This window comes from Sceloporus undulatus, chromosome 3 (genome assembly GCF_019175285.1).
Source record: "Sceloporus undulatus isolate JIND9_A2432 ecotype Alabama chromosome 3, SceUnd_v1.1, whole genome shotgun sequence".
Classification (NCBI taxonomy): Eukaryota; Metazoa; Chordata; class Lepidosauria; order Squamata; family Phrynosomatidae; genus Sceloporus; species Sceloporus undulatus.
The window spans coordinates 77,514,501-77,528,204 of NC_056524.1; the positions used below are offsets into that span (position 1 = coordinate 77,514,501).

Consider the following 13,704-nt stretch of genomic DNA (forward strand, 5'->3'; position numbering starts at 1 on the left):
ATTATTATCTTTCTGTATTAATTTAGGAACTGTAGAAGCATGTAAAGACCTAGAATGTGAAGTAGTCTGGCATCCAAGTTTTTCTTCTCCAACAACAGGAGAATTCAGCTTGTGTGTCCATCAAGGAAAAACACTTAAACTAAAATGCTTTGCAAAGGTAATAATAATATATGCTACTGTAAGGTTTTTCTCTTTCTGATTTTTCTTGGGTGATAGGTTGTTTTATAATATGAACCCTGGCTGAAAATGATAACTTTAAGCATTGTTAACCTCTGCTTCATAGAAAGGAACCATTTACTGTGAAGGCAAAGGCTTTCATGGCCGGCATCTATGTTTTTTTGTGAGTTTTTCGGGCTATGTGGCCATGTTCTAGAAGAGTTTCTTCCTGACGAGGTGGAATCTCTTTAATTGTAATTTCAATCCATTGCTCCGTGTCCTAGGCTATAGAGCAGCAGAAAGCAAGCTTGCTCCTTTTCCCACATGATAGCCTTTCCAGTATTTAAACACAGCTATCATGTCACCTCTTAACCTTTTCTTCACTATATTAAACATACCTAGTGACTTAAACTGCTTCTCATAGGGCGTGGTTTCCAGACCTTTCACCATTTTGGTCATCTTCCTCTGGACATGGTTCAACTTGATCATATCTCTCTTTAATTGTAGCAGTTGGAACTCTATACAGTATTCCTGGTGAGGTCTCACCAAAGCAGAATAGAGTGGCACTATTACTTTCCTCAATCTAGACACTACACTCCTATACATGCAGTTTGGGGTCATATTGGCTTTTAAAGCTGCTGCATCACACTGTTGACCCATGTTCAGCTTGTGGTCTACTCAGACTCCTGTTGTTAAGCCAGATGTCATCCATCCTATATCTGAGCTGTAACTGATGCTTTTCCACTTAAGTGTCAAATTGGTGCTGAATGTCAGTCATATTTTACTAAGACTGTCAGCATATATGTATTGAGGTCATGACTTCAGCTGAGGTTAAACAGATGTCTCTCTACTTAGTGGTGAGTTACTTTTTTTAAAAAAATTCTGAATGGTACTCTTTACATTCATTTTCATTTCACATAAGTAGTCTGTTTTTATTCATGCCTATATTCTTGCCTGATATCTGTAAAGTTAAAAAAAATTAAATGTGTGCTGGAATATGTGCATTGATTGTAATATGTTGGTTTGTTTTCTTCTCAATTTTAGCTTGGCTGCACTAGCGTTCAGTTTAAAGAACAGAGGATCACCTTTAACCATGCTCCTCTATACTTAACAACTTGCAGGACTGCCATTCTTCAAAATTTGGGATATAACCATGCATACTTTCAGGTGAGACATACCTCAAGTGATTAGTGGATTTGTGCAGGTTTACTGCTCAGTAAACCAGCCTCAAGTCTACAAACATTGCTATTATATTCAAAGAGTGGTCTCTAAGCTGCTTTACAGCAAGACTGTGAGGGGGGGAAAAAGAAAAAATCTGGCAATCACTTCTCCTGTTATCAAATAAAGACCCTGCAGACCACAAGCAAATTCCTGAAACTGAAACCTACAAGCCAAACTTTCAGCCCACTGAAAGCACTGCAACTGGAAAAGTTTTAGTGAGCCCATGTCAAGTCAGGAGTTCTTGGCATGAATAATGAGGAGAGAAAGCCTCCTAGACTCTGCCCTGAGGAAGGAGGCACTACCAGTAGTGTTCAAAGAAGCAAATTTCCTTCAGGGAACCTCACTAGAATCTATTAGTTCATAATCTCACTCACTCTAACCAGCACTGTGGACCACTTGCTGTTGCCACCTGCAGCAAAAAGTAAAGGGAAAGATCACACTGGTCCATAGTTAAGCACTCTTGATAAACCTTGTGAGAATAGAATTTAGAGGCAGGGGAATCTCTCCACTGACAGACTTAGTATTAGCTATCAAGTCTGATTGGAAGAACCGGATTTCTTACCATAATAATTTTACTTGTCAAAAAAGTGCCCATATTAAACAGATTGTCCTTGGATTCCCAGGTGATGTTGCTGGCTAGGAGTGTTTTTTACAGATTGACTTGTTGGATGTGGCCCTACCTAGAGAAAGTAAACTAAGGAATGAAACAGATGGCCCTGAAGGGGCAGCTTGAAGCTACCCCTTCCGAAGATGGATTGGGACCTCAGCGAACATACACCGTAGTCCTAATTTGGCTTGCAGCTGGCAGAAATGTGGCTTTTCCCAACCCGCCTAGGCCCATGGGTGGCTTCAAGCTGTTCCGGTGGTGTATGGTGTGTAAATGCATGCTGCTGGAGTGCCTGGAAGCCAGCCCATGTCTGAGTGCCAGTGCAACTTCCGGGCATCTTGGGGTGTGTGCGGTGTCTGTTTCGCCCCTTAGCCTCAGGCATGCATGGATCAGTTACATTCAGACTGGACCTTTTAAATGTTCTCTGTGCCAGTGCTACTCAAAGTGGTGGTTTGTAGGGTGATTTGTTTCTGGGAATGAAAGAAGCACCTTGGACATGTTACCAATCCATGACACATTGTGAACCCCCCCTCCTCCCCACTGCTGGTCTGCCATGTCAGATAGCCTGAGAAGCACTGCTGTATTTGAGATAGCCTTTAAAATTTTTAGAAACTATAACTGGCACAAAATGTGGCCATCTGAATGCTGAAAGTATCTGGTGATTAGAACATACTACACCTTTACATTGGTTGACAATTTGTTTCTGGGCCCAGTTTTAATAATGAAGTTAACATTTTTAAAAACCTGTTTCGGCTATTTTTCACCAGATGGGCATCAGAGGCCTTGCTTGCTGGTCCATCTTTAGTAGATGGCCCAGAATAGTCCTTCCGAATGGTAGAACAACATCTGAAATTATTTCAAGTGAGATCTGTCAAGTTTTTGTCTGGATAGTCTGGACCCTATACAGACTGGTTCCAGACTATATGAAAAACCTTATTTTCTTATTATCACTATGAGTCCCAGTTTTGGGGGGAAAGAGGGATACTACTACTAATAATAATTTCTTTATATGAGCTTTCCTGAGTTTTAAGATCTTCAGAGGAGGGTTTTCTGATTGACCCATCACCATCACAGCCATATTTGGTGAGGACACGGGAGACAGCCTTCTCAGTGGTTGTTCCAAGGTTCTGGAATTTCCTTCAATGGGAGGTTCCATTGGCCCCCAACTTTGGCATCTTCCTGCTAGCAATTGCTTCTATTTTCTTCTTTATTCTCATATTTGTGTTAATGTGTTTTATAAACCATTTATTTCAGTATCTTTCTGTATGTATATTTGTTAATTTGTGTTAAAAGTATGATATAAACAAGTTACGGAAATGAAAAAGATTTGTACATTTCTACTTTATTTTATCAGCAATGTTGGAAAGAAGTAAGCTTATTTATTTGCAGCAGAATTCTAGAACCTAGGTTTTATAATACATCTTTTATTGGTAGGTTCTTGATGCCAGCCCTATTCCTGGAATGGTTATCTTTCCTGTTCAGGGTGTAGTACCTGTAGGAGGCCTCACTGAAATCAAGATACATTTCAGACCCAATGCCATAATGAAATTTGATACCAGAGTAGAGGTATTGAAATTTTAATAAATATCTAGAGTTTGTTATTACCTTTGAAATAATACTTATAATTTAATATGCTAATCCTTTTTGTGTTTGTGTATAATGCAGCAACTGGGTGACCTTCTGTAAGTCTATGCAAGATTGATGTTTTATCTGTTGAGGGAATAAAACAGCAGTAGAATTTTTGGAAAAGTTCAGTTTCTGTAATGACAAGGGATGCTTACTTGAGGGGGAAAAAATCTCAAAATATTCTCAGTGCTCCAGAAGGAGACTGATGTTTTGAAACTTGAATAGACAGAGGAATGAAAATACATGCAGCCCAAAGGAGAGTGATTGGCTTAAAGGAAGGGAATAAATATGAATTAGACTGGGAAACCAAGAGGATGTCAAAATTGTTAAAATCCTTCCCAAGACAGAAAGAAGTGGGCTGTATTTAATGAACTGATAAGAACCAAATTAATCCAACAGGGAAGGAGATGAGGTAACCTGGAAGCCCAGTTGTTCCATGCAGGCTTGCTGGATGGGATGTGTTTTACAGAGGAAGAACTGAATAAGTAAAATCATAAAGTCTATCTACCTGCTTTTTATATTTTAATCTTGTTTAAGGGGATGAGCCATGCTTTATCTCCATCATAGCCTACAGGAGATGATTTGTGTGTTTCATTTGAAATGCTTCTACCACACTTTCCTGTTTCAGCAACATGTAATGAAGCTAACAAAAGAAATAGCAATTACACACGAAACAACCAAATACAAAACACTACTTTAAAAAAGCCCAACCATTAGAGAAGAATCAAAATAAAACTTAACATAATATGTAAGTAGCATTTCAGTTTCGGACCAATTCACTCTACCTTACCTAAAAAGCCCTTTGAAATAAAGCTTCTTCAAACAGCAGAATATGCTTGGGGGGAAGTTGCAGAACCAGGACAACAGCCAAATGGTCCAATCCTTTTGGGAAATAAAAGGGATTGGAGTTAGAGATCTTTGAGTAGAAGTCAGCTCAGCAGAACAGAATGTTTTCTGTTCCCATGGATGGGAACAGGGAGTGGGAGGGAGTAAATTTTCATTGCTTTTTTCCTAACAACCTTTGAAAAATTTTTCTCAGAGGACTGGGAAATTTGTCCCTTTGTGTCAGAAATAATTTAGCGGAAAGATCTGAATGGGGAAATCATCAAAATGGTGCCCTTCCGCTTCTGTTTGTGAGAGGTCTCAACTGGACTAAAACCTATCTTTTACTAAATTGTTTTGCTTCTAGGAGTTTCAGCTTGATAATTTTCGATAACATTCACTTGTAAGATTCTTTTATCTCATAATGATATGTACTATGCATGATTGTATACAGATTCCATGTACACAACTGGGCAAAGTGATTTGCAGGATGTGATTTTCCGCTAATTATTATCAACTTCAAAGATCATACAACAGTGTGGTCTGGTTACTTATACGTTATAGTAATATACTAAAGTAGGAACTTCACATTAGAGAGTTTTAAAGAATGAGGTACTTGCAGATCTCATAAATGTTTTCACTTTCTTTTCTTTAATTAGGTGGCAGTGCGGCACACAAAAACTTTGGAACTCAGGATTGGTGGATCTGTAGAGGTTCCTGACATAGATGTCAGTGTGGTAAATATGTGACATTCTTCATTACACCTATTTTAGATTTATAAGATTTGTAGCAGTGGACCTTAACACACACACACACACACACACACACACACACACACACACTCCACACACAACCAGCTCAACATCAATTCTATTACATTAGTATGAATTTTCTTGTTTAGTCTCAACTAGACTAGGCATATTAAATCAATTGTTTCCAAATTTAAAAAATGAATATTGTCAACAAATAGATAAATCTCACTGATTGAATGATTCTGCTCTGGTTAGATCTGACAATAGGATTCAGCCCTTTGATTCTAGTGAGTGATAGGTAAACATGATCTATATGTGTTTACTTTAATTGGACCATACTCTTATATACACATGTGAAAACAAATGGTGGTTCAGTTGAGAAGTCACAGTAAAAAAAAATCCTCATATCATAATACTTACAGATATGTACGTGAACTTTTCTGGCCTTTGGATTCAAGAAGAAAAGCCTACCACAGTTGAGAGACAAGCTTTTAAATATATTGAATTCTTCTCCAGTTCTGATTAAGCCCCAGACTCCTGGATTTCTTTTGGGCAAAGCTGGCAAAGCTGGAAAAGATAGCTAGCAATTGTGGGAGGCTTGCAGTCCTGAGCTGCATCTCACAGCTACACCTACAAAGTCTTATGAGCCTTAGAGAACTTGTGAATGGTCTGAATTTAATCCATATAAGACAGTATGAACAATAGTTAGAATTTTAGGTGGAGATATATCAGTGTTGTAAGAGAGAATGAAGAGGAGCCTTCTGCTATGAAGGATTATTGGAGTGTCCTGTGCAGGTATATTAATCTTAGTAAATGAAGAACAATAACACTGATAGTGTTGTCAGTGCATTTGATCCATGTAACTGAAGTCAAGCCAGACTGCTGAATTAACTATACTGTAATTGCAGTTGAGGGTGAATACATTATGCTATTTTTATTTTATTAAAATATTTATAACCCATCCTATATTGTAAGATCTCTGGGTAGCTTTCAATAAGCTATGTTTAAACAATTTAAAATGGAAAACAGTAAAAATAATGTAAGCCTTCCAAAAAGGCTTCACTTAACAATTTAAAGAAATTAAAACTATTTAAAGCTATGAATTTTTTGGATTAAAGCATTAGGACCCCAAAGACCTTAGTAAAAAAAAGAAGTGTTATCTTGATGCCAGTATGAAACAGAACCAGAAAACATTACACAACTGATTTGCCACAAATTAAACTTATATACAATATGATTACTACTCCAGAAGCCAATTTAAATTCTGCAGAACACATGCTATAGGTGTCCATATAGCTTGGTTGTAAAAAGCAACATAACTTTGTCAGATCATGTGTTTTCCACCTGCAAAAGCCACATAGGATAGTCTTGGAGACCCCTGTGTAGAACCTCCCTGCTGGGCCAAGCTTGCTGCTTCTGAAAAAAAAAAAGAGCTGCTTAGGCTTTTTTATTTGAATTATATCCTGCCTTTCTCTGACAAACAGTACTCTCAGTGGGGAGACCAGATGCATGGCACGAACCTAGTTCTGGTGTGAACAGACCAGATGACATTCAACCCATTCAGCATGAGAACTGGGCTTTACCCCTGTTAACACGCATTAAAATAACTCCCTGTTTGCTCTGGAAGATCCAGAGTCTTCTATTCTAATACCAGGCAGCTATTTGAAACATTTCCTGCTCTGCCATCCAACACATCTGCCACTACTGTGTCATTTGCTCTGAGGTCAGAACAAGGCATCCAGCCATATGTTGTTTTGATGTCAGAATATGCGACGCATGGCAGAAGTGGATGTGCTAGATAGCAGAGGGGGAAATGTGTCCGAACAGCTGCCCAACATTGGAATGGGGATGAGGGAGGTCGGGACAGCTTTGGGCTGTCCCCTGGAGTATTCTGGCCAGTACACATAGGGCTTGAGGCCTGTCTCCATGAAAAGGTCTTTTCTGGCCAGGGAACCATTCTAGCCTTCTTCAGTAGGAAGTCCTAGTGGTGGCCTCCAAGAAAGCCACCAAGAAATCATTTGAAATTCTCAAAAGGCAGTAAAAGAATTAGTGGCATTAGTACAGATATATAATGCTACCCCAGTCTTACTGAGGTAATGAATTTCTGCTTAGCACAGAATCAGGAAAACTTCAAGCCTAATAAACATTGCCATGAGTTTACTAGTCATTGAATTGTGGTGATTGAGCATAATAGTATTTTTTGATAATTTTCCAGAGAGTCCTATATAGAGAAATGAGACAATGAACAGATACACTTTTAATAGTATAGAAACATAGGGGAAAGAATATGGAAAGGAACTGCATATGGCGTTTCTGTAAGTGGAGTGGGGCAATCTCGAAGCAGCACAGTTTTGGATACAGAAACACTGAATAGTCTGACTCTTAGCCTGACAGTATTTATATATGTAGAGAGATCTTGTAGCACCTTTGAGATTAAGGGCTGAAACAGATGGTCTTTTTCCACCACCTCCCAGGCGGCTTGGCAGCATGGCGTTTACATGCTCCCAAGCCACCCAGAAGCCACCTGGCCATTTACATGGGGGCAGCTTCATGATGATCCAGAAGCATGGCATTTACATGCCTCACACCACTGGAGCATCATGAAGCCAGCTTCTAGCTGTGGCATGGCCACAAAGCCACCTTTTTGCCCCAGAAAGCAGCAGCTCTTTGCTGCTCCTTTTTCAGATGGCTTCAGGCTGGATTGGGGCCACGGTGTGCAGTTGCCACAGCCCCAATCTGCCTTTGAAAGGGGCAGCTTCAAGCTGCCCCTTCTGGCTGTCTATTTCTGCCCTAACTGAAGAAAGAAGTTGGCAGCATGAGCTTTTATAGTTTGAAGTTTATTTCCTCAGATACATTACCAGTATTTATATAACTAAACATATTTATCTGTTCCAGTTTTAATTCCATCATGATTCTCAAGGAATCACAGAGTACTCAGGTAGTCTGCCATTCATACCAGACCTGTTTAGCATGAGTAAACTTGCTACATCATGTTACTTTCAGAAAATGTCCAGAGTTATCTGCCTTTAGTTAATTTATAATAATTTATAAATTGGATAAGGAAGACTGTTTATCAAAATTCTCTTTCATGGTCATAAAACTAATCAAATTCAAAGCATAATATTATATTTTAGCACTATTATTTACTTAATAGTAAATTGGTTCACACATTCTTCTGGATGTGAAGGGGCCCAAAATTGTTGGTAACCTGAGGCACTGAATGAAGTAGTTATTTTCCAGAATTTTCACATATTCTGCACAGAATATTTTGTCCCTCACCCTACTCTCCTTTCTCAGTACAGTTCTGCTAGCAGAGCTAATTACTTTTGTCATTAGTTATTCAAGTGATTCTTCCATCTTATTTTTTTAAAGCAATCCTTCAATTTTCCTGGTGTTTATGTTGGCTCTACCCAAGGAATTCCATTTCATATTTTGAATAAAGGAAAGGCACGTGTCATGGTGAAGATGGATTTAGCCAATCATGATGCCTTTAAACTCGATTTTACTCCTCAACCAGGTATTTTTTCTCTTTTATAACTGTAATTACCTGAAATAGATTGGTTGGGTAAAAGAAGGGGAGTGTTTCTACAGTAAAAAGGCTTAGTTTTAAGTAAGAAAACCCAAAGTTTCAGGTAGCTATATCATGAATGAAACAACTGAAGAAATAGTTCTCTAGTATACTATATCTTCAGAAAATTATGATTGTTAAAGCTGTTTGTTATGGTGAAAATAAGGGTGAACCAGCTTTAGGGTGAACCAGCCTGTCCATCCACTTTTCATTTCCTCTGTCTCACAGTAGAGCAACATCAAACAGAACAGTATGCAGAACAAGACAGGTTACCCAGGAACCGTACCGATGTATGCAGGCATTAACAACTTCAGAATAATTCCACTATTATAGAGAAATATAGTTGCCCCTCAGTTTGCACAGACTTCAGATCTGTGACCCTCGCTTACTCGCGAGGAGCAAATGGAGGGGGTTAAAATGGGGCACATGCCCACTGATGCTCATGGACATGTACCCCCATTCAAGTCTGTGGGGCTTGAATATCTGTGAGTTTCCATTTTTGCGAGGGGAGGGGCCGCGAATGGATCCCCCATGAAAATGGAAGGCTGACTGTATAGCATTCATGTTTTTGTTACCTTTAATGAACTTGGACGTGTTTTAAGGTACCACTTATGTCAAGGTCACTTAAGATTGTTTATTCTATTGTTGCCATAAGCATTCTTGTTTATACACTGCTGGGAAATTCTTGCTATTTTCTTGGTGGCTCAAGTAGTTTTGTTATAGCTGAGTAATACAGACAAATGTTAGCAGTACAGTCAGCCTGCATCACATGCAGGCTTTGTTTATGCAGTTTTCAGCTTATGCTGAAGCCGTGCTATAATTAAATGAATGGGTTGCGCACTGTGCGTGCACGCCCCATTGTTTTCAATGGGGCACGAGCATATGTGGTTTTCCCCTTATGCAGGGGGTGGGTGGGTTGGAACAGATCCCCCATGTAAGGGAAGGGCTGACTGAAGTAGCTATTCACAAAATTAATATTCTGTGAAGGCACTTAAGACTCATCCTAAACATGTTGGGGGATATATCCCAATGAGTTAAATTATTAGTGCAGCAACATTAGGCTTTCCTGCTATCTGATTTAGCAGATTTCCTGCTATCAGATTCTTCCTCACCACCAGTGGGATCATGCACAGTTTTGGAGCAGACATTGCAATAGTTCTCTGGATTATTTGTAGTGCCTCTACCCTTCTTGCCATAACTGACAACAAATATTTTATTTGCAATAGATGAATACAGTACAACAGAATCTCCTTGTTTATATTCTACAATCATAGATGCAAATTCAGCTTTGGAATGTTCACTGAATTTCACACCAAAAGAGGTAAAATATGATTTAATAATACTCCCACCAATTTTTTGTCTTCTGGGAAAATTATTTGTTTTTATCCTGCATACAGAAACTGGCATGCCACCCTTATCACAAAACAGCCTGTATAGATAGCATGATAGCTCATTCTCTATAATGTCATTACCTTTAATAGAGAACTCAGATGGAGTGCCTTTGTAAGTTAAATGAGTCCACCAGATAATACTGAGATTTATGTACAATGCATCTGTGTATATGCATATATATGTATGTATATATGTATGTGTATGCATATGCATATATTAGTCAAGTTAAGCACTTGCTTTCATTTGCAGATACTCTGGTCCTGAGAACTAATCCTGGATGCTAATTAATGTAAATATTCAAATTGTTGACTATTTTTGTTTTCTGTCATATGTCTGAGTGCATATTTTATTATGCAGTATATAGGTAATTTTCATTACTATTTTATGGTAAGTTCAGTACAATCACATGGATTTTTCTAGGGCTGGCTACACTGTCTCAATTCAGATTATTATCTAAATTATGTTTTAGATGTTACTGAGCTAGCCTGGGTAATCCTTAAATTTGCTGTGGAGAGATACTGGCAAAGTGGAATATTCACAACAGCAAATCAGAGACAGGCTGGTAAAAAGGTGGGGGCCTGTCGGATAAGTGGCTCTAAAATGGAGGAGTGTGGATGAGTGTGTCATGTACTGCCAGAGGAGCAGTTAGAAGTGAAGAGATTAGCCTTAACAGGATTCAGATTCCTGTGCGAGGAAGGGAGATTTAAAAAGACAAAAGAAGTCCTTTGGAATTAGTTGAGTGTGTTATGCTCTTTGGGAAGTGAAGATCCAGTTCAGGGGGATAACTGCCTTGTTCTGGGGGATTGTGACTAGCGAATAGAGCTAGACTTTCATAGGATTTATACTCCTAATGAAGGGGCTTTAGTGGAACTTGTGTTTAAAGAAATAAAACCCAGTTTTAGGTGGTAACCAAGGCAGTGAGGATACTGGAACAAAGACAATTTGTAACAAGTGAAGTGAGGTACACGTTGTAACAACAAGCTTTGAGAACCAACTGTAAAAAGATACCAACTTAAGTTCTGTCTGTAAATAAAAGTTATTTTTCTTCTTGTTTACAAAGGAGTAGCTTGAAGTAATTTATAAATAAGAACATCAAAAACGTGCTACCAAGAATATTAAAACACTTAATAGAGATGGATACTTGGTGCCTATATTGTAGTCACTTATTAAGTGAGTGGACTAGGATAAGAATTGGGGCCAGTGAAAGGACCAAGGTTTAAAGAGATAGTTTTGAGAGAAGAAAAGCCTCAAACTATATGTTATAAGACAGGAGAAGAATCTTGTGTAACCTGACTGTCACACTTGCATTCTCTCCTTTCTCTTCCCTGTGTAAGAGGAGAGGAAAAGCTTCGCTTTCAAGCAAACTGCAACAATGTGTTCCAGTCATTTAACAAATCAGGATAATAAACCACTGTTATTCATTCCCATGGTTTGTTCTAAAGTTAAAATGGAAGACCCATTTGTGAACTAATGCCACTTTTCCTTACTTTCACCCCTAACCATAACAAGAAAAAGAAAAGGATGGGAATTTAGAAGTTAATATTTTAATTCTCATTTTAAATGTTAGTATAGCCATACAGATAGGCAATACGTATCTGAGAACGATTTAAGCACAACATCTAAGGGGAAAGGATGGGAATGAGCCTTTATTAAAGGGACTGAACTATTGTAGTGTGCTGTTGTTTCAGTGAAGGTGTTGGCAAAGCCATTGGAAATAATAAAAATCACATCCTTTGTGTTAGCTTCTTGGAGACATCCACCTCTTGAGTGGCAATGCACTGTTTCAAATGCACTGGTTCTAATAATGGTTGGAATTTGACCAGAATGCTTAAAATTTTTTTTAAAAATGTAGAAAATGGTGATGATTTGAAACAACAGGCAAAATCTTGGTAGGCTGAACTCTTAAAGAGTTAGTGATATATTTTTGCATAAGCTGCAGCAAAAATACTGAATTTAATAATATTTGCAGTTACTGTTTTCTAGTCAGATCCCTTGAGTTAAACTGTTCGTTTTCAAGAGCATTAAGTTAGAACAGCTTTTTCATGGATATAATTTTCCAATTTAAAATAATCATAAATATTCAGCAATCTTATTTAAAAATGCTTTTCCTCCAGGAGGATAACCTGCCAATTAAAATGGAAACCAGAAAAGTGTCTGCTGCAGTTGTTTATTTAGATTTCACTTAATTGCAGACATATATATTTTTAAAGTAGTACATTGTATTCCCTGTCCATCTCTTGAAGTAAAAGTGATCTTTACTGGGATGTGTAGTATATTTCCTCTTGGTAGAGTACATGATACGTGAAGGGAAGTGTGCTGTGGTATGCAGTGGTTGGTTTGAAAAGGATTTTATTTTGAAAGCAGGAGTTTTGCTTCACCTTGTATAATAACTTTTTACACCAAAAATTCAGACAACACAAAATTTTCTTAGCACACTATAAATTCTTTGTTAATGTTGTAGTGTGTCTTGAAGTTGAACTGTAATGGCCTTATCATAGGATTTTCTTGGCAAGATTTATTCAGAGGATATTTGCCATTGCTTTCTTCTAAAGCTGAAAGGTCACCCAGTAGGTTACATGTCCACATTACTTCACTATTTGAAGCATTATTTAAACAACTGACAATAGTCTTATTAATTTATTGACTACAGATGCAGGCCATTACAATAAAGCAAATAGCAAGGACAGAATAGAAATATCACTCTGTTTTAAAATCCAGTCTCAGTACAGTCAGCCTCGTGGGTTTAACATTCACGGATTTGATTATTCATGGGTTTGTCCACCACGTGCCAATCTTGCTCCTCCTCTCTCCCGGGCTTTTCCCCTTGGGGAAAAAAGCCCAGGATGGAGGGAGCAGCCAGAAAGGGCATGTGCTTGCCCCTCCTGCCTTCCCCTGTGCTTTGGGTAGCTGAGGGAAGCTTCTCTCAGATGGCTAAAGCATGAGGGAAAGTGGAAGGGTTGTGCACATGGGGGGAAAGAGGAGCACATGAGCACACCCCTCTTGCCTTCCCCCCCACATAGTCATGCTTTTCCCACTTTCATGGGGGGCTTGCCCCCCTAATCCCCATGAATGTGTAGGGCAGACTGTATATGGGACAAGAGTTGAAAGCTTGAAGATAAGAACATTGGAGATATTTCACAAAACAGTTCAAAACCTTCTTTTCCGTAATAAACAAAGCAGTATATCATATGAAATACTCTTATACAGTAGTCATTTATCAGAGTGTCATAATATTTTATTCTGAACTTTCTGCACTCTTTTACAAATACTTGCACAGAAAGCTCTTTCTTAGAGAACTACAGTATACAATGGTCAAAACAGAAGGTAATTTGAAAATAAAATAATTTGGTTTGTCCTTGGAATATTGAAACTAATGAGTTTGCTGTTTTACAAACTATTTGAAAAGGAGGTGCAGGCCTTTTGAGATACAAAGTACATAAAACATTCCTTGATTACTTCCTTTAGAGCAGTGGTCCCCAAACTGGGGACTTCAGCTCCCAGAAGCTTGGGATTCTGGGAGCTGAAGTCCAAAAACCTTAAAGAGCACAGTTTGGGGACCA

At 38.4% G+C, this 13,704-nt stretch overlaps 1 protein-coding gene across 1 annotated transcript in view; it reads left to right on the forward strand.

The window, feature by feature from the left end:
- The window catches only part of CFAP47 (cilia and flagella associated protein 47), a 350,299-nt gene that overhangs the window by 37,951 nt on the left and 298,644 nt on the right, over positions 1–13,704 (forward strand). Inside the window, exons 16-21 of the mRNA XM_042458393.1 lie at positions 27–157; positions 1,201–1,323; positions 3,419–3,550; positions 5,092–5,169; positions 8,557–8,701; positions 9,979–10,073. Of these exons, the coding sequence (XP_042314327.1) occupies positions 27–157; positions 1,201–1,323; positions 3,419–3,550; positions 5,092–5,169; positions 8,557–8,701; positions 9,979–10,073 (704 nt within the window). The remainder of the gene's footprint in view (positions 1–26; positions 158–1,200; positions 1,324–3,418; positions 3,551–5,091; positions 5,170–8,556; positions 8,702–9,978; positions 10,074–13,704) is intronic.